Source organism: Hylaeus volcanicus, chromosome 2 (genome assembly GCF_026283585.1).
Source record: "Hylaeus volcanicus isolate JK05 chromosome 2, UHH_iyHylVolc1.0_haploid, whole genome shotgun sequence".
Taxonomy (NCBI): domain Eukaryota; kingdom Metazoa; phylum Arthropoda; class Insecta; order Hymenoptera; family Colletidae; genus Hylaeus; species Hylaeus volcanicus.
In genome coordinates, this window is record NC_071977.1 from 32,153,478 (window position 1) to 32,180,793 (window position 27,316).

Below are 27,316 nucleotides of genomic sequence, written 5' to 3' on the forward strand. Positions count from 1 at the left end.
GTACCTAACAAACGTAGACGCGTAGGTATAGTATCGATGCAGGTATATGTATAGAGAATGGCGCAGAAGAGAACGAGGAGGAGAGAGGAGAGACGGGGGATGAAATGCGGGGTCGCAAGTCGGTATTGTCGTCGGTTACAAATCAAATACCCGATATCATTGTTTGGTACAAGCCAGGCACACGGCCACCCACCCACTCCCCTTTTATGCCACCCCATTCTGCAACGTTAACCTCGCGCGCAACCTGCACGCCCTGCTGCCGCCGCTACAACTAATGACTGCTGCCAGAACCTTCTCTCTCTCGAGTAGGCCCAAGTATCGCCTGCATCGCGATCGCTGAATCGTCTGCTTTTTCATCGAAAAAGCCGCGCGCTTAAATTATATTTTCGGGTAAAAGGGTAAATCAGGAGAAATTTCGGCGGCGAGAAAGGAGCGTTAAAGGGTAACGGCGAAAAGACTCGAAGCGAGGGCGGAAAGATTTGGCCGCGGACGGGAAACTCGTCCGAATTTCATCGCATCGTTTATACTCGAGAAGAGGCTAGACTCGGCGGATGTTTCGCAGCCGAGAGAAAGCTCGCGCCTTGCGCCCTCGAGATCTCGAGGCGTCGAGGCTACGGTTGTCCGGGGAAGGGTTAGCGAGGATTTGCCTATCGCTGGTACTCTTAATCGTAGAATCGAGCCGCGGTAATTAATCAGGGAGTTAATTACAGCTTAGTCGACGAGTCTATTCGTACGTCGGCGAGGACTCGAAATATTCAGGCGCGGGGTAGCATTCCAATCCGAGGAGCGAAAGCAAAAGGTAAAGCAGAGGGGTGCGGGCAGAGGCGCGAACAGAGATAGAGTGTAAGGGGTACGAGGGCGTAAGGGGCGGTAAAAGTAGAGGGCGAGGGCGAGACCGAGAAATGAGAAGGAGAAGGAGGGTAGGTGGAGAAGAGGGAAGGAGGAGGAGGCTCGCCTCGGCTAGGCACCGCAGGGGTAGGCGATTAATGATTCAGGGGCAGAATTTCGCGATGCTGAAATATTAAGCATACAACTCTCTTCCTCTTAACCGTTCTTCTTCTCCTTCTATCCCTTTGCCCTAGCCCGTTCTTCCTGTACGGCCCCTCTTCCATCTTTCTCTACGTCATCCCGGTACCCTCCGTCTTTCCCTCCTTTTCACCCGGTCGCTGCGTGTACCCTCTCGCGTTCCGCTTTCTCTTCATCTTTCTTCCTCCCTCGTCTACCAGCTCGGTGTACACGCATGGTCCTTTCACGCTGCACGCGCGTACACACGCACACCCGCCAATTCTCGTTCGTCCGCTCTCGTTCTCGCTCTTGCTCTCGCTCTCGCGCTTAGCCACACGGCAGCAGCAGCATCATCAATATTTCTCTTTGCTCATTGTTCTTGTACAATACGTACAACGGCTGCTGCCGTCTCTGTAATTCCGGGGGGAGCGGCCAGAGCCAGACCAGGTAACGGTTACCCTGGAAATGGCTAATTTCGTGCCATCCCGTCTATTTACGCGACGCGCGTCGTACCGTTTCTCTCAAGACGTTCCGCGCCGATTTTTCGTAGACTCGAGAAGTCGACAGGTTCGGTTGCGTCGCTGATCGTAACTTCGGAGCAAAGTTGGACGTTGGAATTCCTCGAGGAAGCAGCGAAAACTCCTCTCAACGTTCGAGACGTGTCGTCGTTTTTCGTTGCGTTTAAAATGGTTGTTCTTTGGACCAAGTCCCAAATTTCATCTCGTTCTCGACAACGTAGGCGCAATGCATCGCTACGGCAAGGAATCGCGGGTCGAAATCCCGACACCGATGGTTTACGATTTTATTTCGTAGCACGGTACGCTCGGCGCCGACCGTTTCCGTCCATTTTTCTCATCTCGTATTTTTTCATAACTGGCCCCCGAGAATGCGCGTTCCCGTCGCGAAAGTACTGTCGGCGAGCGGAAGGCCTCGTCTCCCCGAATCGCGACCACCGTTCGATATATTTCCAAGTTTGCCGACAGGACTCCCGAGGCCAATTTCCTCGCGTTCTTTTCCATCGCGAGCAAACCAAGTCGACGAGCGCTCTAGTTTTCTTCGTTCCGTTCGACGCGACGATCTTTCTCCTCGCCTCGCCTCGCCTCTCCTCGCTGGTCGCGTCGAAATTTTTCCATTTCGCCAGGACGTAGGGCGTTAGTATACTGTTTGCAGTTAAACAATATTACGTAGTAAAATTTATAGCCGCGGCCCCTTCCCGAGTCGGAGCTGGCGGCCTCGCGCCGCGCACCCTTACAATGGTGCTCGCTCGCTCTCTCGGCCTGCACGGCTGAAACTTTCAACGATATGAGAAATACGAGCGTTATAGCCAGTGCCACCCCTGCGTAGCTGGGCTGCTATGATCCACGGCTTAACGGATACCACCCTAAACCTGGTTCGCGTTCGCGCGCGCCTCCGTTCCCGTTCCTTGTTTTTCCAAAACGCAAAAGTCAGCATTTGCCGTGAACTTTGCACGATTCTCGTATCTTTACCATCGCGATGGAAAATAAATTCAGCGCCAGACATCTTTCACGCAAAATCTAAATATAAACGTGATAAAATAGATAATTTTGCATACGCGGTTCGTCTACGACGTCCATACGTACATTTATTTAGAGCAAGAACTTGCTGCATTCGCGACAAACGACTAGTCGTAGGTAAATAATGCTCGTGACTTAAGAAACGACTTAACGTTGCCTGGTGCATGACTTTAAACACAAATTGACGATAAACCAGAACGTACGAGTCGTTCGTTAATTACGCGATATTTGCGTAAAACCGATAATTTCTCGGTAGATATGGTAACTAGTTTGGTTATTGCAATTAGAACGGCGATAGATACATGTAAGAAGAGGGACTCGCCACTTACTGGCGTATCGGAAAGTCGTGCCCTCCGCGTCGACGGTAACCTCCCGATTCAACCGTGACCATTTTCTTGGCGCATTCGGCGTCGAACGGAGGGAAACTCGGCCTCCGAAGCCGAAATCGTGGAGACGTTCCGGGGACACCGCGAACGACGCTCGAGCCACGGGAAAATAACGCCCGTTCGCGCTTTTATCGCGACGCAATCTCGCGTACCGTTTACGCGACGTGACCCGTAAAAACCGAGCAATATTCCTTCGTCGGAAATCCCGCGAGCGTCGTTATTCGGATACAAGTTCAACGACTCGTTCGTCGTTTGCCATTTCTACGCTCGATTCGCGCTTTTACGATTCTAATATCGCGCCTATCCTCGCGCGACGATTCTTCTCGTTGTTCGAGGCGAGCGAAAACGTAATCGCCATCGCGTCCCGTAGATATTTCGCGGTGAATTTTGTTCGACTTATAGATCGTAGAAGCTATGGAAATTAAAAGAAACAATCGCGCTCGCCGAGTTTTCGTTGAGGTCGCCGTTCGAGGGGTAAGAAATGATCGAACTCGCAAGTTGATCGTGCGCAAACAAGAGGAAGGGCACGAACTCCCAGGCGTTCGGTCGACGTACGCGCAGGGAAAGGAAGAGGGGCGATGCTCGCTAGTCTCAAAATTCGCGTTAATAGCCATTTAGGAGTGTCTGCCGGAGTCGGAGGGACAGACGCGAACCGTCTCTTTGTACCCTTAATTTCATTAGGACGGCCATCTCTCCTTTATACCGGCGTGCCGTAATTCTGTTATCGGGAAGCACGAGTCCCTAAATACGATCGTTAATATTCTTGCTTGTCTCGAGAAAACGGCAGGCTGCGAAGCGTCGTTGTCGTTAAATAATCGTTTCCCTCCATCCTCGCGATTCGATTAGTCCGTCGCGAAGCGTGGACAACGAGGAGCCCGTCGACTCTGCATTCTTTGATTCGTCTCAAGGTATCGGTCGGTCCGCGTTAGACATTTTCGAAAGCTATCGTCGCCCGCCGCGAGAAGAAACGTGCCCGGCTCAAAAGTTACCGCCGCTACCTCGTTGAACTCACTTCTCGCGACAACTCCGCTCGAAGAAATCGTTTCGCTCTATACTCTCTATGCTATCACTCGAAGCTTCTCGAGGCTAGCGCTAACGAATTTTGCTCTACTCGAGCTGCACGGCTATCTTTTTTTGTTTTTATTGATTCGATCCATCGACAACACGCTTCGAAACAGCGAATCGCGAACCGAGTTTGTTTGATGTCGGGAAACAATTGATACCGAACGCGTTTATCGAGTTTTCGCACATTTCCGATCGCGCAAAGACAATTCCTTGTCCCTGCCTTTAAGTTTCCCACGGTCTTTGTTGGTTTTGCGTAGATTCGATATAAATCCGATTCTGTCTGTTTTCACAGAAGATCCTCCTATTTGCGGACCTTGGAGCGTCTCATCTTCGCCTAGAAGTTGCGAATTAAATTTACGCTTCGCGATCGCTGCGGACATACTCCGCAAACGCGCCATGCATATTTTTATCTTCGTTTCGCTCTGATCACGTTATCGTCGCTTTCATTTGGCCCGTTACCTATACGCTAGTTTCTTCGCATTCGTAACTTTGTACCACTCTTCGGTATCGTGGCTTAACGCTCTTAATGTTCGCTACGTGGACTGTTTAAACACGGGTGGACATCTTTCTGGGGGATGATTTCGCAGACCAAGCGTAGACGAAAATCTTTCAGCTTCGCTTTGGAGTCGTACTAGAAAATTTTTCATTCGGAGTACAAGTTGAAAGCGAACCCTTTATTGTAATTTCGTTACTTTTGATTTTCGTTTCGTTTTGTCCCAGAAAAATCATCCCCTGAAAGGACGACCAGCCATGGTTAAAGAATCCGTTCGTAAACGCACCTTAACGCGTTTCAAAGACTCGACGGATGCAACCCCCAGGGATCAGGGTCCCCTCGCGAACGGTACCGACACGCGACGTCTACTTTTACGAGAACGTTGGTGCTAACGTCGCGATCAGCTCCGAACCGAACGCGAGTCGTTCTCGGCGTTCGGCAGCGGAACGGTCCGGCGGACTAGAAGCAACATAGGCTGGACGAGGGGCAGGGGGAGAGGAGGGAAGGACACGGACGCGGGAGGACCGCGAGAGGACCGGTGACCACCACCACCGGCATCGGCTTGGCTCGCCTCTCGTGGTCGTGATCGGTGGATCGGAGTTTCGGGAGGCCGATCGACGAGCCTCCTCTCCGATCTGCCGCGGGAGAATTCTCTTCTTCTCGGTGCGCGTAAGCGAGAGACCGATCGCGAGAGGGAGAAAGAAGGAGAGGCGGTATGAGGCGGTCTCCAGGGGCGGCGCCTGTCGGCGCGTCCGATCGGAAGGCAAGCCTCCCGATTGGCCGCCACGAGAACTGAGCGAGGGGTACGCGAGGACGCGCGAGCTACGTACGCTTCCTCCACCCGCGCTCGTTCGTTCTCTTTGCGATCGGTCGTCTCGCTCGCTCCGCGTCGACCCCTCCGTCGCACTCGTTCCATTTGGTTCTCTCGCTCGCGACGTCTCCCTCCCACTCACGATTCGCCTTGGTCGCTCGCCGTCTCCGTCGCACCCGCACCCCCTCGAGCCGACGCGACGCCGACGCTGGCACCGCCGCGAGCACACGGTGTATATCGGCGCTCGACCGGCCTGCCTCACGGCCTCTCTACAGCCGCTCGAGCGAACCGTCGCCGCGCCGCGCCGCGGCGAGCCTCTCAGTTGCGACGCGCTCGTCACGGGGTGCAGATCGTGCGTCGTCCGTCCTGTGTCGTTTGTAGCCCCATTCGGTCCGTTGAACGCGCGCGTGCACACGCGCTCCACGTATTATCGCGCGCACGTTTTTCCTCTCCCGATCGTCCGAGACATCGGGGGCTCGAACACGCTTCCACGGTGTTGGTGCTCAGTTGGTGGTGGTGTTTTGGAGTCGATGGTGATTTTCGACACGGTCGGTGCTACGTATTCCGACATCCGAGCAACGAGTTTCTCGGATTGGAGCAGCCGTCACCGAGAAGCGCAGAGAGACAGAGACTGACGGACACGGTGCTAGGGAGCTAAGGACAAATCTACAGAGAGAGAGAGAGAGTAGGACAGTCGCTCGCGGAAAGGACGAGGTGCGTTCGGCTACGTTTCGGAGCGTTTAGATCGGGCGCGTGTGATCGAGATTATCGATCGATTGCGCGAGCCGTCGTCGGGAAGAATGCGTTCGGGACACGAGGCGCGTTAGGACATTGACGGGGACGAAAGGACGGAGGACGAATTCGATCGGTCGCGTTCGCATCGTAGAGTGTCGCGAAGGAAAGGGACGGACAGACGAAAAGAAAAGGTGATCGAAAAGTAGTCGGGTGGAAAAGGATGCTCGTCCGCGACGTCCTCGGGACAAGGATTCCCGAGGTCGCGCACGTCTGACGGATCGGCGCGCGTTGCCACGAGGAGGCGCGCACGAGTTCGCGCGTATTTCGAGTTTGGCGCGTGGCTGGTGTACCTATGTGTTGCAGATGCGGCCTGGCTGTTGATTCGGTCGCGATCGGTCAGTGAAGCGACCATACGTTCGTTCGCGTGAACATTCCGTCGATCGAAACGGACCGCGGAGAGGAAACGAGGAAGGAAGGCGTCAAGGAGCGCGCCGGTGCGAAGGAGGAGGAGGAGGAAGAGGAGGAGGAGGAGGAGGAGACGGTGGCGGCGGAGGCGGAGGCGGAGGAGAGAAGCGGAAAAGGAAACGATCGAGACTCGAAATCCCCCGAAACCATGACGCAACAGAGCGGCGCTGGGTCGCCCCAGCAATTTTGTCTGAGGTGGAACAACTATCAGACCAATTTGACCAACGTGTTCGATCAGCTTCTCCAAAGCGAGAGCTTCGTCGACGTGACCCTCGCCTGCGACGGGCACAGCGTCAAGGCGCACAAGATGGTCCTATCCGCGTGTAGCCCGTACTTCCAGGCTCTCTTCTTCGACAATCCCTGCCAGCATCCGATCGTCATCATGAAGGACATCAAGTGGCCGGAGTTGAAGGCCGCGGTAGAGTTCATGTACAAGGGCGAGATAAACGTGTCGCAGGAGCAAATCGGTCCGTTGCTCAAAGTCGCCGAGAGCCTCAAGATCCGAGGCCTCGCGGACGTCAACAGCGAGCAAGAGCTAACCTCTAGGCCGAGCCTCGAAGAGGTGGCGGCAAACGCTGCGGCGATGCACAGGAAGAAACGACGTCGAATATCGGGAGAAAGATCGCCACCGGGAAGCAGCCCTGATCGCCTGGCTCCCGGAAGCCTCCCCGACGATCAGGACCCTAACTCCGCCGGGGCAGGCGTGATCGTGCCCGACATTCACGGCATGCTGACCAGCAGCTCCACTCCGAGATCCCTCGGATCTCCGGGAACTCCCAACGTCTCCGTCACGCCGCAGATCAATCTTCAAGAACTCCCGGTATCGCTGCCTCTACCACCGCCCCCGCCGCCGCCCCAACAGGGCCAGCAGAGCTCGCACTCCATCTCCGCTCACCATGTGCCCGGCCACGTGACTTCCGGTCCACACGGCTCCGTCAACCACCTGACCGCTCACGGCCAACAACTCGCCGTTCAGCAGCAGCAGCAGCAGCAGCAACAACAACAGCAGCAGCAACAACAGCAGCAACAACAACAACAGCAGCAACAACAACAGCAGCACCATCAGCAAGGTCAGCAAGGACAACAGACGCCCGGAGACGATCTGGAGATCAAGCCCGGCATCGCCGAGATGATCCGCGAGGAGGAAAGGGTGAGTCGATCTTTTGCTTTTCTTTCCATCTGTCTTTCCGCCATTTTTCTCTCGATCGACTCCGTTAGCCGTTGGTCCACGCGAGGTATCCGATCGATCGATAGAATCTACTCGGATACGAAGGAAAAGGAATCGATTTATCCTGCTGGCTTTCGAATTGCAAAATCTCCTCCAAAAGAGCTAAACTGTTACTTGAGCATAAGATACGAATTTCAAGACTTGGTACTTATCTCGCCTCTTACGTTTCGTACGAATCTGTCGACAAACTATGTTACGAGTTCCCCCCGTAGCTTCGATAGTAACGGTTACTTGGACGCACGACTCAAACCGAATTCTACACGTGGTTGTATTGTTTTTTCATCCGAGTGTTGACGCCTTGGGTGGACGAAATTGCTTTTCATGTAAATGATACATGTTGCCGCGCGAAACGATTATTCGCGGTTCGAAAGGTGACGAACGAAACGAAAGAAGGGCGAATGGCCCTGGAAAGGGCTGGGGACAAAAAAAAAATCCATGGAGCATGGAACCGTTTTCGAAAGTTGATAATTAGGTTCCCGGCGTTAACGAGATCCCGTCACGGTTTTCTCTTCTCGTGGAAGTTTGGCGGCGGTCGGTACGTCGGAGAGGCGTCTCGACGCCGCCGCAAATTCGCGGAAAATGACTTTGGCGAAGCGAGACGGCCGGTGGCCGGCAAAGGCGTGGGAGAAGGCGACGCGTTTTTTAATTGGAGGGTTTGGTCGGCCTCGTTTGAATGTTTTTACGCGAAACGTCGTGCAACGAAAGACCACGTACGAACGGCGGCGGTCCATCGTGCCTTTGCCGGAAAGGTCCAATTACCCGGCGATCGGCTTCGACGGTGTGCACTAATTGAGAGTATCAATGAACGTCAATGAGCACGGTCAATATTTGGACGCGGAGCATCCGACCGTTTTGTAACGTTCTTTTTGTTAAAACGAATGACAAATATTGACTACGCGCTCGTTCGCGCATACGTGACACACACCGGGTATCGACTGTTCTCGTTAATTACATCGGGACGACGGTGTCTCCTGCATTATTTATCGTCCGCCACCGGCGCAAGTTATTAAACGAACAGCTACCGACCGCGCTTCGTTTCGCAACCCCGCGCCCGCGTCTACCGCTCGACGCGGCTCGAAACCTTCTTCGAGCCGGATCCAGGATCGACGACCCTCTTGAGCGTTTTCAGAGTCACGGCACTATAGATCGCCAACGGCCTTTTCCGATTTAGAACGCCGAGAAGAGCCGCGTTTTCGCCAATTATTTCTCTAAACACCGTGATACTTTTCGAAAATGTATAAAAGTCAATTTTTTGTTTATAAGTATTAAATCAAAGACAGCTCTGCTCTTACTCACATGTTGCATCATCGGTCGAACCAGCGAGATGTTGCGTGACTTACGGATCGAGTGTTCGGTTTCGAATGTGTCGAGAATCTCTGCCGAGTCGAAAGAGACTGGTTCGAAAACTGAATGGAGAAATGTACGCGGAGGTATGCATCTCAGTTTCGAGCGCAATCTAGAAAATTAAAGAGAGTCGGTCGTCGGAGGCCGTGTATTATTTTTCTATCGCGAGTATATATCGGTCCGATGATGCAATCGGCTATGTATAATGGGCATAACATTCCGCGGAATTCCATTATGTTAACGCAACCACGTTCCAATTCTCCGGGCATGCCTGCTCGTATCGTAATACGCTAGTATATCGCAACTATTCCGCGGTAGCGGCGCGCGAGGCCTTTCCGATTAAAATGCCTAATTGATGCGGGCGAACGTAATAGGAGGTGCGTTGATTCTGGTATTTCGAGTAGCGCGAATGGTGCACCGCGAAAATCCGACAAAGGACCGTTTCGCGGACAAAACTATGGAAACTTACGCGCGACGTACTAAAACTAATAACGGCGATCGCCGCGCTTCCGAGCATGCTACGTCACGAAAAATACTCCCCGGCGAGAAGCGCGCCACTCGAGGATGGATTATTAAAGATTTAGTCGCCGCAAAGGATCGTTTTCACCGCGAGAGGCGGATTTCCTTCGGATTAAGAGCTTTAATGAAACGGGATTTAAATATAAATTGTCTTTTAACTCGCCGATCGTTTGGCGATGGTTTCACGACCGGCGCCCTTCGAAGCGCCCAAAGATTCTCCCCGTTGTAAAGTGGAAACTTGGGAGATGGAATGGCTAGCGGTGCTCGCAGTGCATACCCAACGATCAAATTTTCCAGACTCGACTTCATCGTAACGCGTGTTAATACTTTATTCCTCGCGAGTAGTAGCTCCGCGTGGAAGCTTCAACGACAAGAGCATTTTTCGTATAAACATTGCGAAAATCGATCGAAACGAGATAATCTAAACAGTATCGCGGAACCTTGTAGACGAATATTACTAGAGCAAGCTCTAGATGGTAAGATGCAGCGATAAACGTATCCTAACTCGATGTTATTATAGAGACGCGAGCAACGAAGGTCGGACAAACAGGATATCGCGAGGTGATATAAAGTGAAATAAAATGGAAATCTAAGAAGGAAAAGTTAACTATAGTTGATATAGGAACCTCATCGCGATGCTATCGTTAATAGAGATAGATCGAGATACTTTCATTCGACGAGCAATAGATACGCATTTTTATTCTTTTTTCCGATGCTCGACATTTTTATTCGGTTAAAGATTTTGCCTATCTCCATCGGGCGAGAAAAAAGGTGCGAAAAGGGATAGAGCATGGTTCGCAAAAAGGTACGCAATGTACAACGCGAGAAGCAGCAAAACGCGATCACGCGGTCGGTGAAGCTTGAAAGGGCGGATCGAAAAAAAATTTAATCTTCCCTCGCGTTATCTTTTTTGGTAATAGCGGCTTTGCCTCCCGAATCCCTCTACTCTTAGCATTCCTCCTCTGTTCATCTCCTCTCGTCGTTGGCGGTAGGACAGGATCACCTGTCGCGTCGAGAGTATCGTTATTCGTAGAATCGGATATTTTATTTTTATACTTAAACTCTTGTCGAACCCCCTTGTCCAGCCCTGTTTGGTCGTTGTATTTGTTAACTTGCAAATAAATGTTGAAACGTACAGTGGTAAACCGACGCAAACAAAACCGACCATTTTTCATCGACCGAATTGGGATAAAATTTTAATCGGCCCATTCTATTTTTGAACAATTTTCGACGCCTCTGTGAAAATTAAAAACCCACGAGATATAACAACGGAACGTCCAACTATATTAACGGAGAACATTTATTTTCGAACAATGACATCATTCCATATGGTTTATTCTTCGGAAGAAAGACCTTGAACGCGTTTACTTACAAGCACAAGTCCCGATGTTATCGTATTTTATCTTCTACTTGCAACGTTTTAGAAAGCGAAAGGTTTCCACGTCGAACTCTGTGTTTTCTATGTTCCGTACACTTTCGACATTGGAATATTAAATTATACGAATAATCCCAGTCGTAGGGTTGTCCGAACGAAGAGGAACGAGGTATCGAGAAGGGGAACAGGCGGAGACGAGCGAAAAAACGGGCAAAATGGTAAATCGTGAATCGTAGTAACCGAGCGGAGCCCCATTCATCCTGATACACAACGGATACGACTACATATTTCCTTCGTTCCGTTTAAATTAGTGTTTTTGCCGTACGGTCTTGATTGTGTTTTCGCGCGCGCTTCCGAGCGTTCTCTCGGACTCGGAGCGCTAGCCTAGCCCCTGCCCTGCTCCGCGTCCTGTCGTGTCGTGTCCGCTCGGCGCAATCGTCTACGCAAACGAACGCGCGCGTATCGATTCCGCGTTGATGAACGCGTAACGGGCCACCTAAGCGATATATCAGGAGTCGTCGTTTCGACGGGCAGTTGTTCGTCGCGATACCAGCCCGCGGGAAAATTGAAAAGCTTGATGTATTAAAATGCGTGACGCCGAACCCTTCTTCGCAAAAGCGCGGAGAGAAAAAGTCCACCGTCTGCGCGGCCGTGGTGCTCGCGAGTCGATTACGCGACCCGTCACACGATGATCGAGAGTATTCGTCTATCGCAGTTGCGATCTTAAGTCGCCCCTCCGCTTCGCTTCGCTTCCATCCGATGTTCCCGCGCGCAATTCGGATACCAATATCGATACTTCCGTCGATGCTTTCTCGCGTTTCGAACGATCTATTTTTTTTTTTTTTTTATTTTTTTGTTCGTGACGAACGGTATCTCGACTCGTGTACGCTTTATTTGCACACAGTCTGTATTATGCTTGTCGAAAGATAACGCGTCTTTCGACCGACTAATTATACGTCTACTTAAATAACTCGTATCGGCGACGGTACAACAGTTTTTCCGTATTACGATTCTTACAATTCATCGTAGAAACTCGCAAGCAAAAATTAGGTCCGAGACCAACGATACTTAACCAATCAAAGGAAATTTCGGGTTAGCGTCACTTTTAGTGTCGTATCGTTTTTTTTACGCTTCGATTACCGTAGATTTATCGAAACAAGAATCCTGGTTAAAAATTGAGGCCGCGGTCCGGTCGTTTCTTTCGTGGCGCGGGTGCGAGATACACATGCAACGCAAAGCGGCCGACGCGTACGCGCGAAGTCGAGGCTCGAGGGTACGCGTCGGTATCCATACGTATACCTTCTGGCTACGAGAGGCAGGTAGAGTTAGTTTTTGCCGAGATTCGAGGCAGCCGCGCGTCTTCACGGTTAAAGCCGCAAGGACGGAGCCGGAAGAAATTGGTAGGTATCTGCGCGCGCGTCCAACGGTTGTAATTTCGTCGTGCGATCACGGCGGAAGGAAGGTGAAAAGGAGGGAGGAGGAGGGCGAGGACGAACTCGTAGTCAGAGTCGTCGGAATCCTTCGGTTCCGTGCGTTACGTAGCCACCCTTCGCGGAGACTATTTTATAATAAGGGACGGCTTAGCGGCCGTAATTGTATGTATTTTAAATATTTCGAAAATTGCCTTCCTAGGAAACTCTTGGCATAATGGCAATACTTGGAATATAATCCCGTGGTAACCGGACCACATAGGCGCTCGAGCACTTAACTTCGACCCTCCACCTTCTTTTCCTTCGTCTTATCCGCCGTCTCGTTCCCTCTGGCTTTTAGTTTCTTCCGACGTTTAACCGTCTTTTTCTTTCGTTTCGTGGCATCCAGTCGCGTCCTTGTTCGCTTCGCGAAGCGGGAGCCTCCGATCCTCGCCGCTCGCGCGATGCTCCGTCGCTTGCAAATTTCTTTCGAATCTTCTGTCATTCTCGAGATCCTCTCGAATCGATTACAGGTATAACGGTATTTTCTTGAAAAAGACGTCGAATTGGATTACGTCGGTGACGAGAGAAACAGCGATATTTTTTACGAAATAATCCGGAGACGATCCGTGGAAATCGTAGAAGGGTGAAAACGGTTATCGAGATTCGATATTTTTGTGGAAACGTCCGCGGCGGGAGGTTTGCGAGCAAGATCGAAGGGTAGCGGGAAAGAAAGCTGCTCGTTCTTAAAAGATGTAAACGCGTCCAGTGGCAACGTCCGCGAAACGGTCCTGAAAGATTCAACCGAACGACAGTGGAAAGACACTTGTTCGCGATTCCCGGCCGCAAACTTGAGCTGGAAATTCCCGCAAGGAGTTTCTCGTAATAATGTAACGAGCCGAGCATCCCTGGGTTGACGACCGAACGAGTCACCCGGACGACCGCTCTTTATCGTTTCGCGATTTTGCGATACGAACCGGCGAGGGAAACACCCGTTTTCCCTTCCGTCGTTAATTTTTCAGCGGTCAGTCGAGACGGTTCCGTCTCTCCGAAACGAAGTTTCGCGTCTTGCGCGATTTTCCAGTCCTACGCTTCGAATCCTCCGTACCATCTTTCGGAGATTGGAATTTTTATTCGACGAGTTGTCTATTTTTCTATTTACTCGTTATCGATCGAAACCCCACCGTGTTTTTTGGATACCGTTGGATGTTCTTTTCGACATTTTTCTATTTATCTCTGCAAACAGTTTCCCACGCGCTCCAAATGGTTGGAAAATCGTGGAAGCCCGCGAAACAATTTAGGCTGGACGCGAGTAGGCGACCGTGCGGAATCGCGACTCGAACGATGTCCACCGTCGATAGGGTGGGGAGATTTGGGTAGGACCGAGGGGAGAAACGAATGTTTCCATTTGGAAAATGTTAAAGGACGGATCTCCGTACGCGATGTACGGCGGCCGACAGCTCCGACGAGGCCGCGGTAAATCAGAAATTATCTTGCGTCGCGTCCGAGTTGCGCGGCGCTGCCTTTTCCCATCGAAACGCGCATAAATACCGAGAGGGAGACCGAGCGAGGCTGAAACGGGTGGTAGAGAGCGAGAACGACGAGTCCCGCGCATCGTCCATCGTCCATCGTGCATCGTGCATCGCGCATCGCGCATCGTGTAGGACGCGACGTACACCATACACCGTGGCACCGTACGGTGGCGTGCACACACCTCTTCGTCCACCATACATTCTACCGCCATGCACGATGCCACGGTGCACCCGCAAACGCGGTTCTCCGTCCCTGGTTGATTCCAGCTCGAGCTCGAACTCGAGCTCTCGCGAGCGCGGATCTCCGCTACGGGCCGCAGATATATTAATACGTAGACTGTACGTCGCGGTACGCGTGACTTGATGGACGGATGACCGGACCATTCCGCAGATTGCTTCGCTCCCGATTCCGACCGGAAGGAGATTTATAACCTCTCGTCGTTATCTCTGCCCCCGCCACCGCCAACGACACTCCCGCCGCGCTTCTGGTTTCGCTCGATCATCGATCGATCGCCGTCTTTTTGATGCCACCTCTCTCTCTCTCTCTTTTTGCCTATTTTCCCCAACTCCGCTACTCGCGACCGGGACAAACGGTTTTTAACCCTCGCTTTTTTTCGTGGTTCGGAGCTTTTAACCCGACCGGCGTGGATTGAAATTGCTCGCGGAGCGAAACAAACGATCCGTGCACGGGGACAGAGAGAAACGCTGAAAAGTTCGTTTTGCCGAACCCTTCCGCGCGGAGGATCCACCGCTGGCTATGGGAATCGAATGCGGTGCCCGTTCGCGACGTACAAGAAATCATTCTTTGATCATTCTTCCGTAAGATCGAACCTCCGTTCATAGATGTAACGTGTTCGATCGTTGCAATTTTTAGTAGATCGGCGACACTCTATTACGTTAAGCTTATCGCGATTGTTCCATCCCGTTGTACTCCGCGTAAACTACGATGTCTTCGCGTATATCACTTCCGCTTAACTCTAGTTCCTCGTTTTCTTCCGCTACCGCTTCGGTGTTTCCTTTATTTTATTCGTTTTGGCTCGACGAGTAAATACTTGGTTTGCGAGAATTAAAGAACGGTAACCCTACCTATGCTTCTTATATTATCGGGATTAGCGTCCGCGCCTAACAGATAAAGGAAGCTGATCGCGGAAAAAACACGGGACAGTCTGGTTTCGGGCCGGTGTGCATCCCTGAAACGCGGCACGGGTGTCGCGATAAATTAGATTTAATGACTGTCGCAAAAAAGCGCGATATGAAAGTCGAACGCGCGGGACGAACCGATAGAATTAAATTCTAGGATATTCGATTACATTCTCCCTTCGCCCCCTTTCTCCTCCTCTCTTCCTCTTGTTCGGGCTGTCCTTCTCTCCAGCCAATAAAACCCTCGCTGCTCGTTGCTGTACATTGGAGTTTTCACCGTCGCCGGCATCGAATCCAAAAAAAGTGTCCCTCGACCGCGTGTATAACAGGCACGCGCGACCTATGGAAATAAGACACGAGGCGACGCCACCGGATTCATTCTGACGCCAAAAGTCGAGGGATGTTTCATCGAGTTTTCCCTTGTTCCGGTGCCGTCCCCGCTTAGTTTCGCGTTTCAATGCCTGAAACGCCGCGTCGCGTTCTCGCGCTTCGATCCTCCTCCACGAATTTTACGGCTGGAATTCAACCGTCTTTCGTTGAAAGCGTTAAAAAACAACTTTGTATTTCTATAGATTTGCGATACAATGCGATGCACTCTCTCGAAGCGTCGCGATTTTTCCCCGTAAAAGTGTCATTAATTTTTCCAACTATCGGATTATCAACGAGTCGTCGAGGCAGAAGTCGCTTCGATCGTATCGGCGAGGTTGAAAACGATTCCGAACGTGATCGTATTCGAGGGCGTTCGAGCTAGAACGTTTAACTACGGATGGTCCGAGGAGGAGTATAAAATAAATGTTGCGACACGTGTATGCTTTAATGTCCGATTATTAATAGTTTCGGTTATAACGTACCATTAAAACCCGTGTCTGTAGTTTAATAAATTCTAGCTCCGTGTTCGCTCGGGTTGCCAAAATTATATTGAACACGCGAATCGGTTTCTTCTCCCTCGACTCGAGGACTAGATCTTTCGCTGTTTTCTTTTTTCTTCGAATGCTTTCTTCGAATGCTTTCTTCGAATTCTACTCGGCCGATTTAGGAGAATCGCTAATACTCGCCGTCATTACTCCATACCATGTACCGTCGACGAAGCCAGCAGAGTGTTTAATGTCATAATCGGCACGAAGCTGCTGAATCCCGCGATCCTATCGTAACGCATGATGCGGTAATTTATGTCTAAACATTTTCTTTCATTTAGCAATTACGTTCCGATCGATCGGTTGAATTATCCAGGTTGTGCAGTAAAAACCAAATTCCTTTGCTCGCTGCTACAATCAAAGGAGTTATTTCACGGAATAAATTTAAGTGTCGGGTAGTAAAACTAATTATTCCTATAAAAAAAAGTATTCACGACGAATGTTTTTGCAACGATTGTTTCGTCCGGAAGAAACTATCGAATTTTATTACTCTCCTGCAAAAACACGTTAGAAATGTAACGCGCTCGTATGAAAAAATTTTATCGCGTGTTTTCAATTTATTCTTACGTTCGGAATCGTTGGCTTTTCGACTGTGCCATGTATTACGACACACCCTGTATAGCGCACACTTACGATACGCGCTGGCTGAGTCACGCGCTCAAATTTGTTTGTCGGAACGGCGCGGGCGCGCCGGTTAATGCCGAGCGTTACTATTAGGAGGTAGAATATAATTTCATTTACGTCGATGACTCACGTCGCGATACTTGTAGCGAATATGATTCATTCGATCCGCCGTAAACGATTCTCGTTCATTTTCTACCGATTCTAGCAGATTAACGACCGTCGACGAGGTAATGGTCGTTGAACAGTGTCGATTCTCGAACGAGTCCTCCGAACGAATTCGTTTATTTCCTACGCATCTTTTCTAGATTCGTTTAATGTTTGGAGCGGTGATACTGGCGGCTATCGTTCCGAATGCAAGAATCCATCTTTGCTTCGCGTTCTGCTCCGATGATTTTTCAGACCGAGATACGCGATCGTTTCCTCGTTCCGTTGTATTCAGACGTCGTTAATTGCTTCTCCGCGGTAACGATTTATTTTCTTGGAAAAAATAAAGCAGCCGTAAGGAGATTAGCGGGGGAAAATAGAAGCAATTTCGGAAGTCGGCCAAACAATAGTATACGGATATTAAAAGGAAACAGTTAGAGCGCTGCGAGCGAGTCGCTTCGCGGAAGCGAGATTAGCGCAGCCTGTAGGAAATACCGGGTCGAGATAAGGGCAAATCGGTCTCGAGAAAGCCATTGTCTCGCGCCTCGTTTCATATTCCTATCCGGCCGTTAAAAATTCTATGTTCCATTGTACCGAAGAGATTGCGTCTCGAAGAAGAAAACGCGTGCCCCGATCGCCACCGGACGGTTGGCTGCCCCCGGCTGGTCCTTCGAATCCGCACCTGTCGCCACTCGCCACTTTTTGCTTCCTCGAAACGCGTTTGTCCGGCGAAAGCCGTTTCTACCCGTAAAACGGAAACGTCGATCGGTGCCTGCGGGATGCTACCCAGGGAAAGTTAGCTTCGAAAATATAATAATAATTTATCGCCACACTTAGATACAATTGACGCAAGTTAATCGAAACTAAACAACGATCGAACTAAACTGGAAAGGTGAACGGAAGGTACGGTGGGTTAGAAAGGTGGGATGGAAAGCTCATCGTTGAAATGTTCGAATTGATGAAATGATACAGAAAAGAGCGGTCGTATGGGGGCAGATGGAGTAGAAGGTAATTTTTCGTTTGAATCGTAACGATCCTTCCTTCAACGTTTCTCGTTCCTTGTTCGTAAGATGGTATCTAGTTAATTACGATGCATACGTACGTACGTTTGTTTCGCATTCTTGTGGGGTCAGAGGCAAACTGACCAGGTGGACGTACCGCATAGCCGTGGACGTACGGGTAATATGTTAAAAGGCTGGCACAGTTGGCACTCGTACAGAGGCCGTACCAGGTAGAGGTTGTGTTTTGCGAAACTGTCCGAAACGTGGAACGCAAAGACGTTAACAAACGGTTGGATCACCTGAAATGGACATCTGCCTGGGTTCGTGAACGTGGCAAACGTTAGTACGGAAGAGAAAAGTGGTTTCTCTTCTTTTCGAAATTCGCGAACCGTTCTCGATCGCGTGGATTTCGAGCGGCTCGCAGAGGATCGATGGCTCGAACGGGAGACGGAAGATGGTGAGAACGCGAGGAGCAAAGGTAGTCGAGTATGAACGAAACAACGTAACGTTTCGAGCATCGTATCGGCTAGAACGGGCGAGATGGCGGCCCATTGTCTGGACTACAAATTAATCCGGCGATCGATACGAGCAATGTCTTGCCGGGCTATAGACGGTGCGGTGACTCGCGGAAACAAAGTCGATGGAATGGCCGCGCGCGCGATAGTTTGGAGCGTAGCACGGCACTCGTTTCGCGGCGAGGTGCCTTCAAAGTCGTGCTCGTTCGATCGATGCGAGATTAAGGTGGCAGCCGCTGCACTCCGGACGTTCCTACGAAACTGTGTCGCAACGCCAGCCGGCTTTGAGAATTCTAAGGGTGGTTTCACACTACCGTTAGTTGGTTACATCCGAATCGTCTCACGGTGGCCGCAAAAGTTGCCTCCAAATATTTCGTTCAGTTTTTCGATTTCAAATTTAAACCAAAAGTTATTCGCGTTTCGTTCGTCGGAAATTGTTTACCCAGAACGAGGATGTTGTCCTTCTCCGTAGATAACTCGAATCCACCTCCAACTCTCGGCAAAATTTGTTGTCGCGCGAAAGTCGAATTCGCAGCAGCCGCGAAATACTAGCCGGAAAACAAAAGGGGTGCGCTGTTTCTCCTTTCCCTTCGGCGGGATTTCCACGAGGCGGCGGCGCGATAGAATATTCAACTAGAAAATAAAACAGGGTCCCGGACGATGGGGGGTATTGCATTAACCAAGATTGCTGACGATAAAATGAAAATAATGCGGAATGACGTGCGCGGCGGCAGAGTGGGATGGGTAAGCAAAGGTAGGCGCGGTGGCGGGGTGGCCGAGAGGACGAGAGCGAGTAGAGTCTAGTCGAGTCGAGTCGACTCGAGGGTGCGAGAGCGGGGGGGGGGGGGTGAAAAACGGATAAAGATAAAGTACAGGGCAAAGTAGGTTCGTGGGCGAGTCGCCGGGCGAGGAAGCAGGACTGTTGGGAAAGAAGGAGGATAGGAGCGGAGGGTAAGAAGAGTAAGAAGGGTGGCAGGAAGGAAGAAGACGAAGAGGAGGAGGTGTAGGTGTAGGCGGAGGTGGAGGGACAGACTGGCACGCTGTTACGGCGGTAGTAGCGAAACGGTGAAGGATTGGGCGGTGGTCGAGGAGCGAAGGGTAGCTACGGCGGAGGAAGCAGCTCCGCGGAGGCTGTTGGTGCGAAAACCGGAGGGGCGGAGTGGCGCCAGGAGTCGCTCGTAATTGCGTTAAAACTTCTTCCGTGCAAAAACATTCCTCGAAACGCGTTTCCAGCAGCGGAGAAAGACTCGTCGCGCGTTCGACCGTCCCGCGAGTAGCCCAAAACATTCGCGATCTTTTCTTTGCGCCGCTGCAACCACGAGCGGCTGGTTTCCGGAGGACGGATTTCTATCGTTCTTTACGGTCTCTGACGATACCGATAAGGAGACGCGGTACACCGTGGGACGTCGATTTCGATGAAACTTTGCGCGAACGCTCGTCGGTCCAACTTGCGATCTATGTCGTATTTCGTTATCGTTTTCTTCGAATTTAGGGGCAGATCGATAAATATTTCTAGATGAATAGCGTGTTTTCAGTTTACGCAAAGTTCGATCAAAATCGCAATCGCCTCGCGACATTCCCCTGTAACAACAGCGTCAGAGTAGGATACCGTGGTGTGTCTCGGGCGAAGAAAAGCCGCAAAGGATGGAGCTTCGTCCTCGAAACGGGAAGTCGGAAGGATCGCTCGCCCCTCTGTTCACGGCTTACGGACGAGAGGTAGGGGTCGATGGGAAAGGAAGAGACTGCGAAGGCGAGAGCAGCGGCAACGGCAGTGGCAAACAGCAGGAGCACGAGTGGGTGTAGGAGGACTAAGAGCAAGGGCAAGAAAAAGAGGAAGCGATGAAGTGGGAGGAGGGGGAGTAGGAGGAGGTTAATGTATTCGGTCGTCGAGCGTAAAGTGTCGTAGCGGCGTTGACGCGCCTCTACCACGTAGCACGTAAAACGTGCAAGTACACGTGTAAAGCCCACGTACGCGAACTTGCACGGTGTTGACACGGTCGCGTGGCACGCGAGCTCGACCCACGGGAGGAAAGCGCTCGCGATTTCCTCGCCACGCTCCACTCACCCTTCCTTTCTCATCTCGGGCACGACTCACCGGTTACACAATTTTTCCACATTTTCACCGAGCGAAAAAAACACCCAGCGGCGGACTTAACCTTATCGAGGTCGAAGGCTATTCACTTGGAGACTTTGCTCCCGAAGTGTTTTTATCGAGGATGCGTAACTATCCTTCTGCTCATCTCTGCGTAAAATACTGATCATTTTTTTTTTTTTATTTGTTTTATTTCGAGGTACCGTTCCGCGCGATGGATCGAACCCAGGGTTCCCGTAGCACACGGGTCCTCGATCCCGTTCGGATCGAGTCGAATTTTTCGCGGATGGGCACGTAACGGAGCGCGTACGTTATCCGTTGCAATGCCGAACGTAAAATTTTAATATCGAGGACGCCCCTTGCGAACCTCGGTAGCGGGAAATTAACGAGATTTCGCGATCGCGAAATACGCGTTGCGTGTCGTCCGGTTACGAACGGGGTTCGGGAAAAATGGTGTAATTTCGAAGTTTAATATCGCCTGGCATGATTTCCAGCTCGGTGATCGATAATCGCGCGCATCTTTTGTCCGGTGGCCGGAGGCAGCCTCTTCGGAAACGGTGCGCGGCTAGGCTAGGCACGGGTTCCCCGTTGGCTGGGAAATACGTCCTGCTCGTGGGAACCGAACGGAATGGTTTCGAGCGGTGGCGAACGAACGCCCACGCGAATTCGGTCCACGAACGGCGCACCGCCGGCTGCTAGACGGGTGGCCAATCGGTGAAAAAAACCGGGACTAAAAACAGAGGGCCTCGTACACAGGGGTGGTTCCATAATCCTGCGCCCTGCGACGCGGGGGTGGGGTAAATGCGCGGGTGCGACAGCGCGAATTCCTGCCGCCCCACTCTCGATGCACCTGCACGTGCATCGCATCGACTGCACACACGACTCATTCACCGTCTCCTCCTCCTCCGCCACGACCACCTTCCCTCCCTCTTCGATACCCCCACCCCTTCTCTCCGAACGCTTCCCGCCACTTCGCTTTCTAATCCTTCTTCTTCCGCTTCTTTTCGTCCTTTTTCCTCGGCCCCGTTCTTTCCCTGCTCTTTGCGTTCGAGCGTGCACGATCGGTGACCCGCGAATCCGCGCCCGCTCGCATCGTCGACTCCGACGTACGATGCCTCGACACGGTTTATGCTTTCTAATCCGCCCGATTCCTCCACCTTCGGTCTGGCCCGATCCGCTGCTCAAAAATCGGAAAACCGACAACGAATCCGGCCATTCTCGAGAGATTTCGGCGACGAGAATTTTTATCGGTACTTTTCTCTTGTAAAAATTCCATCGACCGGTCGTAGACCTCCGAACGTAGGAAACATTCTCGAGCAATCGATGACGCGAGTAAACGAGTCTTGAATTATTAAAAGTTTACAGTCCGATGTTCTCTCTTTACGACACCTTCGTCTCTCGCGGCCCGTGAGTTTCGACCCTCTTCCGTTCAACGTCTAGTCAACGTTTTAATCCAAGCTCGGTCTCCCTTTCAAGATCTCCTTCTCTCCGCGTCCCCACGGGAGGGAGAGTTCAAAGTTCGCGGAGATGTTTTTTTCGCTGGTACTCTTGTCGATAATCCGTTCTGCGATCTCGATACAGGTTACGCTCTACGAAATAAAAAGCGATATCGGTTGAAAAGAAACGTTGCTTGGAATTTCGAAGGGTTACGCGAAAAAGTTGAACGGAAACCTTTCGCTTCGATCCAGTCTCGTTCGGAGAGGTGTCCCTCGCGAAGCATCGGTCGAACGGGTTCGAAATTCTTGGTCGGTGCGCGGCGACGATCGAAGAAACTGGCAAAAAAGAGAGCGTCGGTGGGTTAGGAAAGTTCGATTCCGTTAATTTGTAACGGCAGTGGGCACGGGATAGTCGAGCAATCGACGGCGGGTCGCACGAGTCGGAGGGAAATCCGAAATTCCTGGCACGAACGGGCGATCCTCGCTGCATTAACGTTTCATCGCGCTCGGTACATACGGTAGGGTGGCACATCGATCGTTACGAAGTTCGGACTCGAGTCGAGCGTCGGAGAAGCGTAGGAAGAGGAAGAGAGCGCGAGAGAGCGCGAGAGAGCGGGAGAGAAGCGCCGCGGCAGAGGGACATCGAGAGACCTGGCCCAGACAAAGACGAAACGGAGAAACGGAGAAGGAACGAGCTTACCCAGGGTGCGGCGCCGCGACGCAGAGGGTGGAAAGTTGAGCGAGCCGACGACGGAGACGAAAAGAGAGAAAGAGAGGCGCCACCGAGCGAAAGGAGAAGGCAATGAAAGACACCAGGGAGAAAGAAAGACGCGTATAGCGGGACGAGAGGAGAGTAAGTTGACTTTGCATTATTTAAACGGCGTCCTAGCACCGTAACACGTGTTCTTTTGAAGTCTCGCCCCCTTCAAATATTCAAGCTGACGTCACCGCCCGTCATATTCTTCGCTCGTGGAAACCCAGGAAAGCATATACGCTCGGAATACGCGCGTTCTCTTTCGCCTTTTCTGTCTCACCGACCCTGTCTGTCATCGGCTCTCTTTGTCCACCTTTATCCGTCTCCCGCGGCCGTCTCGAAGCCTTTCGCGAGCTCGCTTCCCGATCGTCCACCCTTTCGTCGTCTTCGTCTCAGACTTTGCCTACTCCTTTCGCCTTTTATCCGTCACCTAAACCCAACTACCCGCGTTCCAATTCCTTTCGCACCTCTTCCGACGCTTGATCTTAACCCAGTGATTCCGAACCACGGATCTTTCTCAACAGATCGACCGAATATTCCTTTCTTACCGCTCGCAATTAAATATCTTTCTGATACGAGTACCGCTTGCGCGTGTCTCGAATTAGCCGTCAGGCGCTGATAGGCCTCGGTGCAAAGGGTCGAATAACGGAAGGGTGTAAAGTCATAGATATCGATAAATAATAATAACAATGGAAGAAACTTCGAAACCAGAGACGCCAAGGTTCGCCACCGTTCTCCGAAGACTCGCGATTCGTCATTGTGTTCGCCCATTAACGATACACCGGGTTTCGGTTAGCGATTCTCGGAGCCGCAGCGCTGCGGCATTCCGGAAAAAATTAACGCGCCGCGAATATAAATATTATTATCGTAGCCAGACACGGACAATAAAAACGATATTGTTTCGCTGGCCGGATTATCGCGAACCGGTCGAAAGCGTTTTACGCGCGCCTTTATGCTCCGTTATTTTTTTGCCTTCGTTCGAACGACCGTTCCTGGAATTCGGCCGTCGGGGATACTCGTTGCCGAGCTCTCCTTACAAAAGCAGTTCGGTTCACCGAGTGTCTCGAAATCATTGCGATTTCCTTCGACAATTGTAAATAGCTCCGTTAATCTATGCACACGAGCCAAACGTGTAAAATATTCGATCGACTAATATTAATCCCTTACCTCCCCAAGCTCGCGTTAAGTTAATAAAAATCTAAGAAAGGACTTCTCGTGTCCGCGTATCTCCCAAAAGTTCGTATTCCGATCTTCTTCCTCGGATGAGGACTTGCCGTACTCGAAACGTGGGTGGTATCGGTCGATGATCGTCCATTCGTTGAAACCAGCTGTTCGAGTCTCTGTTACGTATCACAGGGATGCAAGGAACCATCGATCGATCGCGATACACAGTGGGAGAAAACGATAAGAGAGCGCGTCTAGCGTCTGACGAAACGATTCCGGTCACGATTTCCCGATTGACCCACAGTTTGCCGCGGAACGATGACCAAGTTTCTTGGAGGGCGCGAGGAAGCTCCTTTCCCGTTTCCGGGCGTCGCTCGACAACGGAAAGGACGAGAACGAAACGAAACGAGCCAGTCAGCGAGGAAAAGTCGATACACCGGTTGCAACCGGTCGTTCGCGGATTGTTTACGCGACGCGAGACGCGACTTTTCGCGACAGCGGAGTTACCGCACTTGGTTAACGACTTTACGCTTGTTTTCGTAATAACCTTCCGCGACTGTGCGCGTCGCAGTCGGAGCGTGGTAGTCTCGAGCCAGTTCCACGATTTTAAGAATTTTATTCGTATTACGAATTAATTTTAGTTCTCGTCGCTAACCAGATTTTTTCTTTTTGTTTCAGGTAAGAGACCAAAATTTCACGTAAACCGATCCGTAACTGATTTCCAAAGTGATCGCTCTTGCCAGGTATTTACGATAATTACTCCTCGTCGTCCGAAAAGCGTTAGTTTATTTCGCGAGCGTACGGCTTGTCTCGATACGCGCTTAAGGTGGGAATAAATGCAAACGGTAAAGTCTAAATAAAAGTACGAGTAACCGTTCCATCGCGTAAACGTTGGTTCTTTCCGCCGTCCATTATTCCGGTACAATTTTTGCTCTAGCCTCGGTTCGAGAACGATGGCGTTCGAGATTTTTAGTGCTTCCAATTCCGTGGTTGGCGACGCGAGGAAAGCACCCAGGCCCGGTTCGTGTCCGCACCCTCGAATCGTGCGGCATACTTACGTCATGCCCGCACGGAGGAACACGGTCTTTATTATATAACACTCGAGAACCTTCAACGAACGGCTGAATAGGCTATTCAGCGCGTTTCTAAGGGACCGTTAAGTTATTCCGCGGATATAATTGACGCCGAAGTCCGCGTGGGACTTTTGCCGCGGCGCGCACTCTTGCAATAAACTGCTTGAAAAACGTCGGAGACCCGCGTTTATTTCGCGCGTCCGCTGTCCTCGGTGGTTGCCGCTTTCTTTTTCCTTTTCATTGCCCTCCGCCCTTCGCGGAGCCAGGCCCTTCTCACCTCCATCCTTCCTCGGCCACCTTTCGCTCTTTTCTTTTATTCGCGTTCCGCTTTGCCGGAGAAGCTGGAAAGAGAAAGGCACCAGGGGACACCGCCGCGAAGGGGAAAAGCCACCGCGGGGGTTGGTTGGCGGACCTCGACGCCGAGAACTCGCGGAGGACTCGAGACTCGAACTAAAAAGAAGCAACTGGGCGATACTAAAGCGTAATTGAAACTTTGTTTCGCTCGCAACAATGTCGGAAATTGTTCCTACGAGCGATTCCACGAGAGCTCTTTCCGTCTTGTTCCCAAGATCGCTTAACGTCCAGCCGACCGTTTAAATCAGAGAAGAACAAGTAATTCTCGACCGCCGCGGCTCCCGCGTTTTCTTTTTTTTTCCCCCGCTTACCACTGGCGTTTTCCACCTGTTCTTGCCCCGTTCGAGCCACTCGAACCTCTCACCGCGACTCGCAACTCGAGGTATCCCCGAACGGCGCCACCCGAGAGCCAGATAGACTTCGGCATTCTACGCGTCTTTTCTCTCGAATAGAACGGGATTTTGATGGCAATCCGATCGCACTTGTTGCGCCAAGCTTGTACCGAACTATAGCCGGCACGCGCTGCCATGCTTCTACGATTTAAGAATCAAAAAGCAAGAGAGTCAAAGAATGCATCGAAATGAAAAGTTACGTTAGTCGAGCCGATATCGGATGTTCGTAATTTCGAGGAGCACGTTCTCGAAGCGTTCGTCCTCAGACCTCTTCGCGTACCAGATACAGATTTTCTAAATCGAGAACGTGTTTCTAGCGTATAAGCAGAGAAAACCTGTCCAAAGCTGGCCGAGTATCTCGATTTATGACAGCAGCGATAAGAAATCCTCTCGCGCGTACAGATCCACTCATCCATGTTTTCGGAAAGGACGAGGTTTTCTAAAATTTTGTACCCTCCAAACGCAGCGCTTCATTTTTAGATACGTTCGTATCGCTCTGAGATTTGGGAGGGTGTTTCCCGAAAACTTTCATACTAGGAACTTGTCCAGGATTTTTGTTTATACTGCCCCTACGCGACGTCGAGTCGCGTTAGGCGCGTACAATGACACGTTCGAGTCGAGCATAAAAATCCGACCGTCTCGGTAGACGTTTTCTAGTCGTCGAAATACGACTCGAGGAACAAGTGCAAACGCGCTCGTCGGTGTCGAGCAGGGGCTCGGCAAAGATACGGATGTTATCAGCATTGCGCGAGCGCGAGCGCGTCCACTCGCACCGCTACTCGTATAAACGCACGACGTGTCATCTCGAGAGAGGGGCAAAGATAGGAAAGAAAACGGGAGTAGGGGAGGAAGCAAAGTGGCGCTCTTGAGAAGCGCCTGTCTGCTGTAAAGAATGCAGGGACATCTTCGTTTGCTTAGCTCGCTACAAACGGTCGGCGCTGCACTTTCAGCGGCAACGCTAGCACCAGGCCACCGCGCGCGAGACGCGACACTGCGAACAGAAACGTGGATACGACACTGTTCGGCCAAATAGTAAATCGCTTGCCAGAACTTCGTGACTCGACGCTCCGGTTCGGGGCAATTAACCTCTTCGAGCCTAGCGCTAACGCGAAAGGAATTTTGGGTGTCAAAATCGCTTTTAAATTCACTCGTCACTCAATGATATAAAGAAAGAAAGGAATTACGGATGCAAATAATTTTTTTTTTTGGTTATAATATAACGCGTCAACGCCTACCCATGATATATCGGCATTCATAATTTCAAGGGACGAACAATTCCCTCGATATCGTCGCATCTCGACACTCGCTAAGTGAACTTTTCATCAAGCGTCGAGACATTTATTTGCTACTCAAAAATACGTTCGATTAGACGAGATTGAGTTTGAGCGTCGGGCACGGGTTTCGCGCGGATCGATGATATTTCGCGCATCAAAATATCAATTACCCGTCCTTTTTGCTTCCAAAACATACTCGTTAACAATAATGAAATATCGCCCCAAGAGCGCGGAACACATCAGTCAGTCCCGCTCCGATGACCGCGCGTATTTCTTTCCCCATTTTTTTCGTCGTTCGATAATCCCCCTGTCCCCTTATACGTTTATGACGTAAATTACCCGCAATCTAATAACATTGAAAATCCCGTGACAGGTGACGGGACCGGATGGAAACGTCGGAGTTTTGCTTTACGCCGTATCGATTTCACGCAGCTTTTAAATATTTCAATTGCGCGTTTATAACGAGCGTCGCGATTCGTCGCCTTTCTTCTTTCTTTGCGGCCCAACTAATTTGCGACACGAATCGAAATACTCGCG

General features: G+C 51.1%; 1 protein-coding gene across 7 annotated transcripts in view; it reads left to right on the forward strand.

Annotated features, from left to right (window-relative positions):
• Positions 1–27,316, forward strand: part of LOC128872291 (protein bric-a-brac 2-like) — a 239,417-nt gene that overhangs the window by 51,090 nt on the left and 161,011 nt on the right. Inside the window, exon 4 of one of the 7 annotated variants that reach the window (XM_054114815.1) lies at positions 6,394–7,645. In XM_054114815.1, the coding sequence (XP_053970790.1) occupies positions 6,644–7,645 (1,002 nt within the window). In that variant the 5' untranslated portion in view covers positions 6,394–6,643. Of the gene's footprint in view, positions 1–5,563; positions 7,646–27,316 lie in introns of those variants that run through there. The other 6 variants (XM_054114821.1, XM_054114816.1, XM_054114817.1 and 3 more) reach the window with 6 other exon arrangements.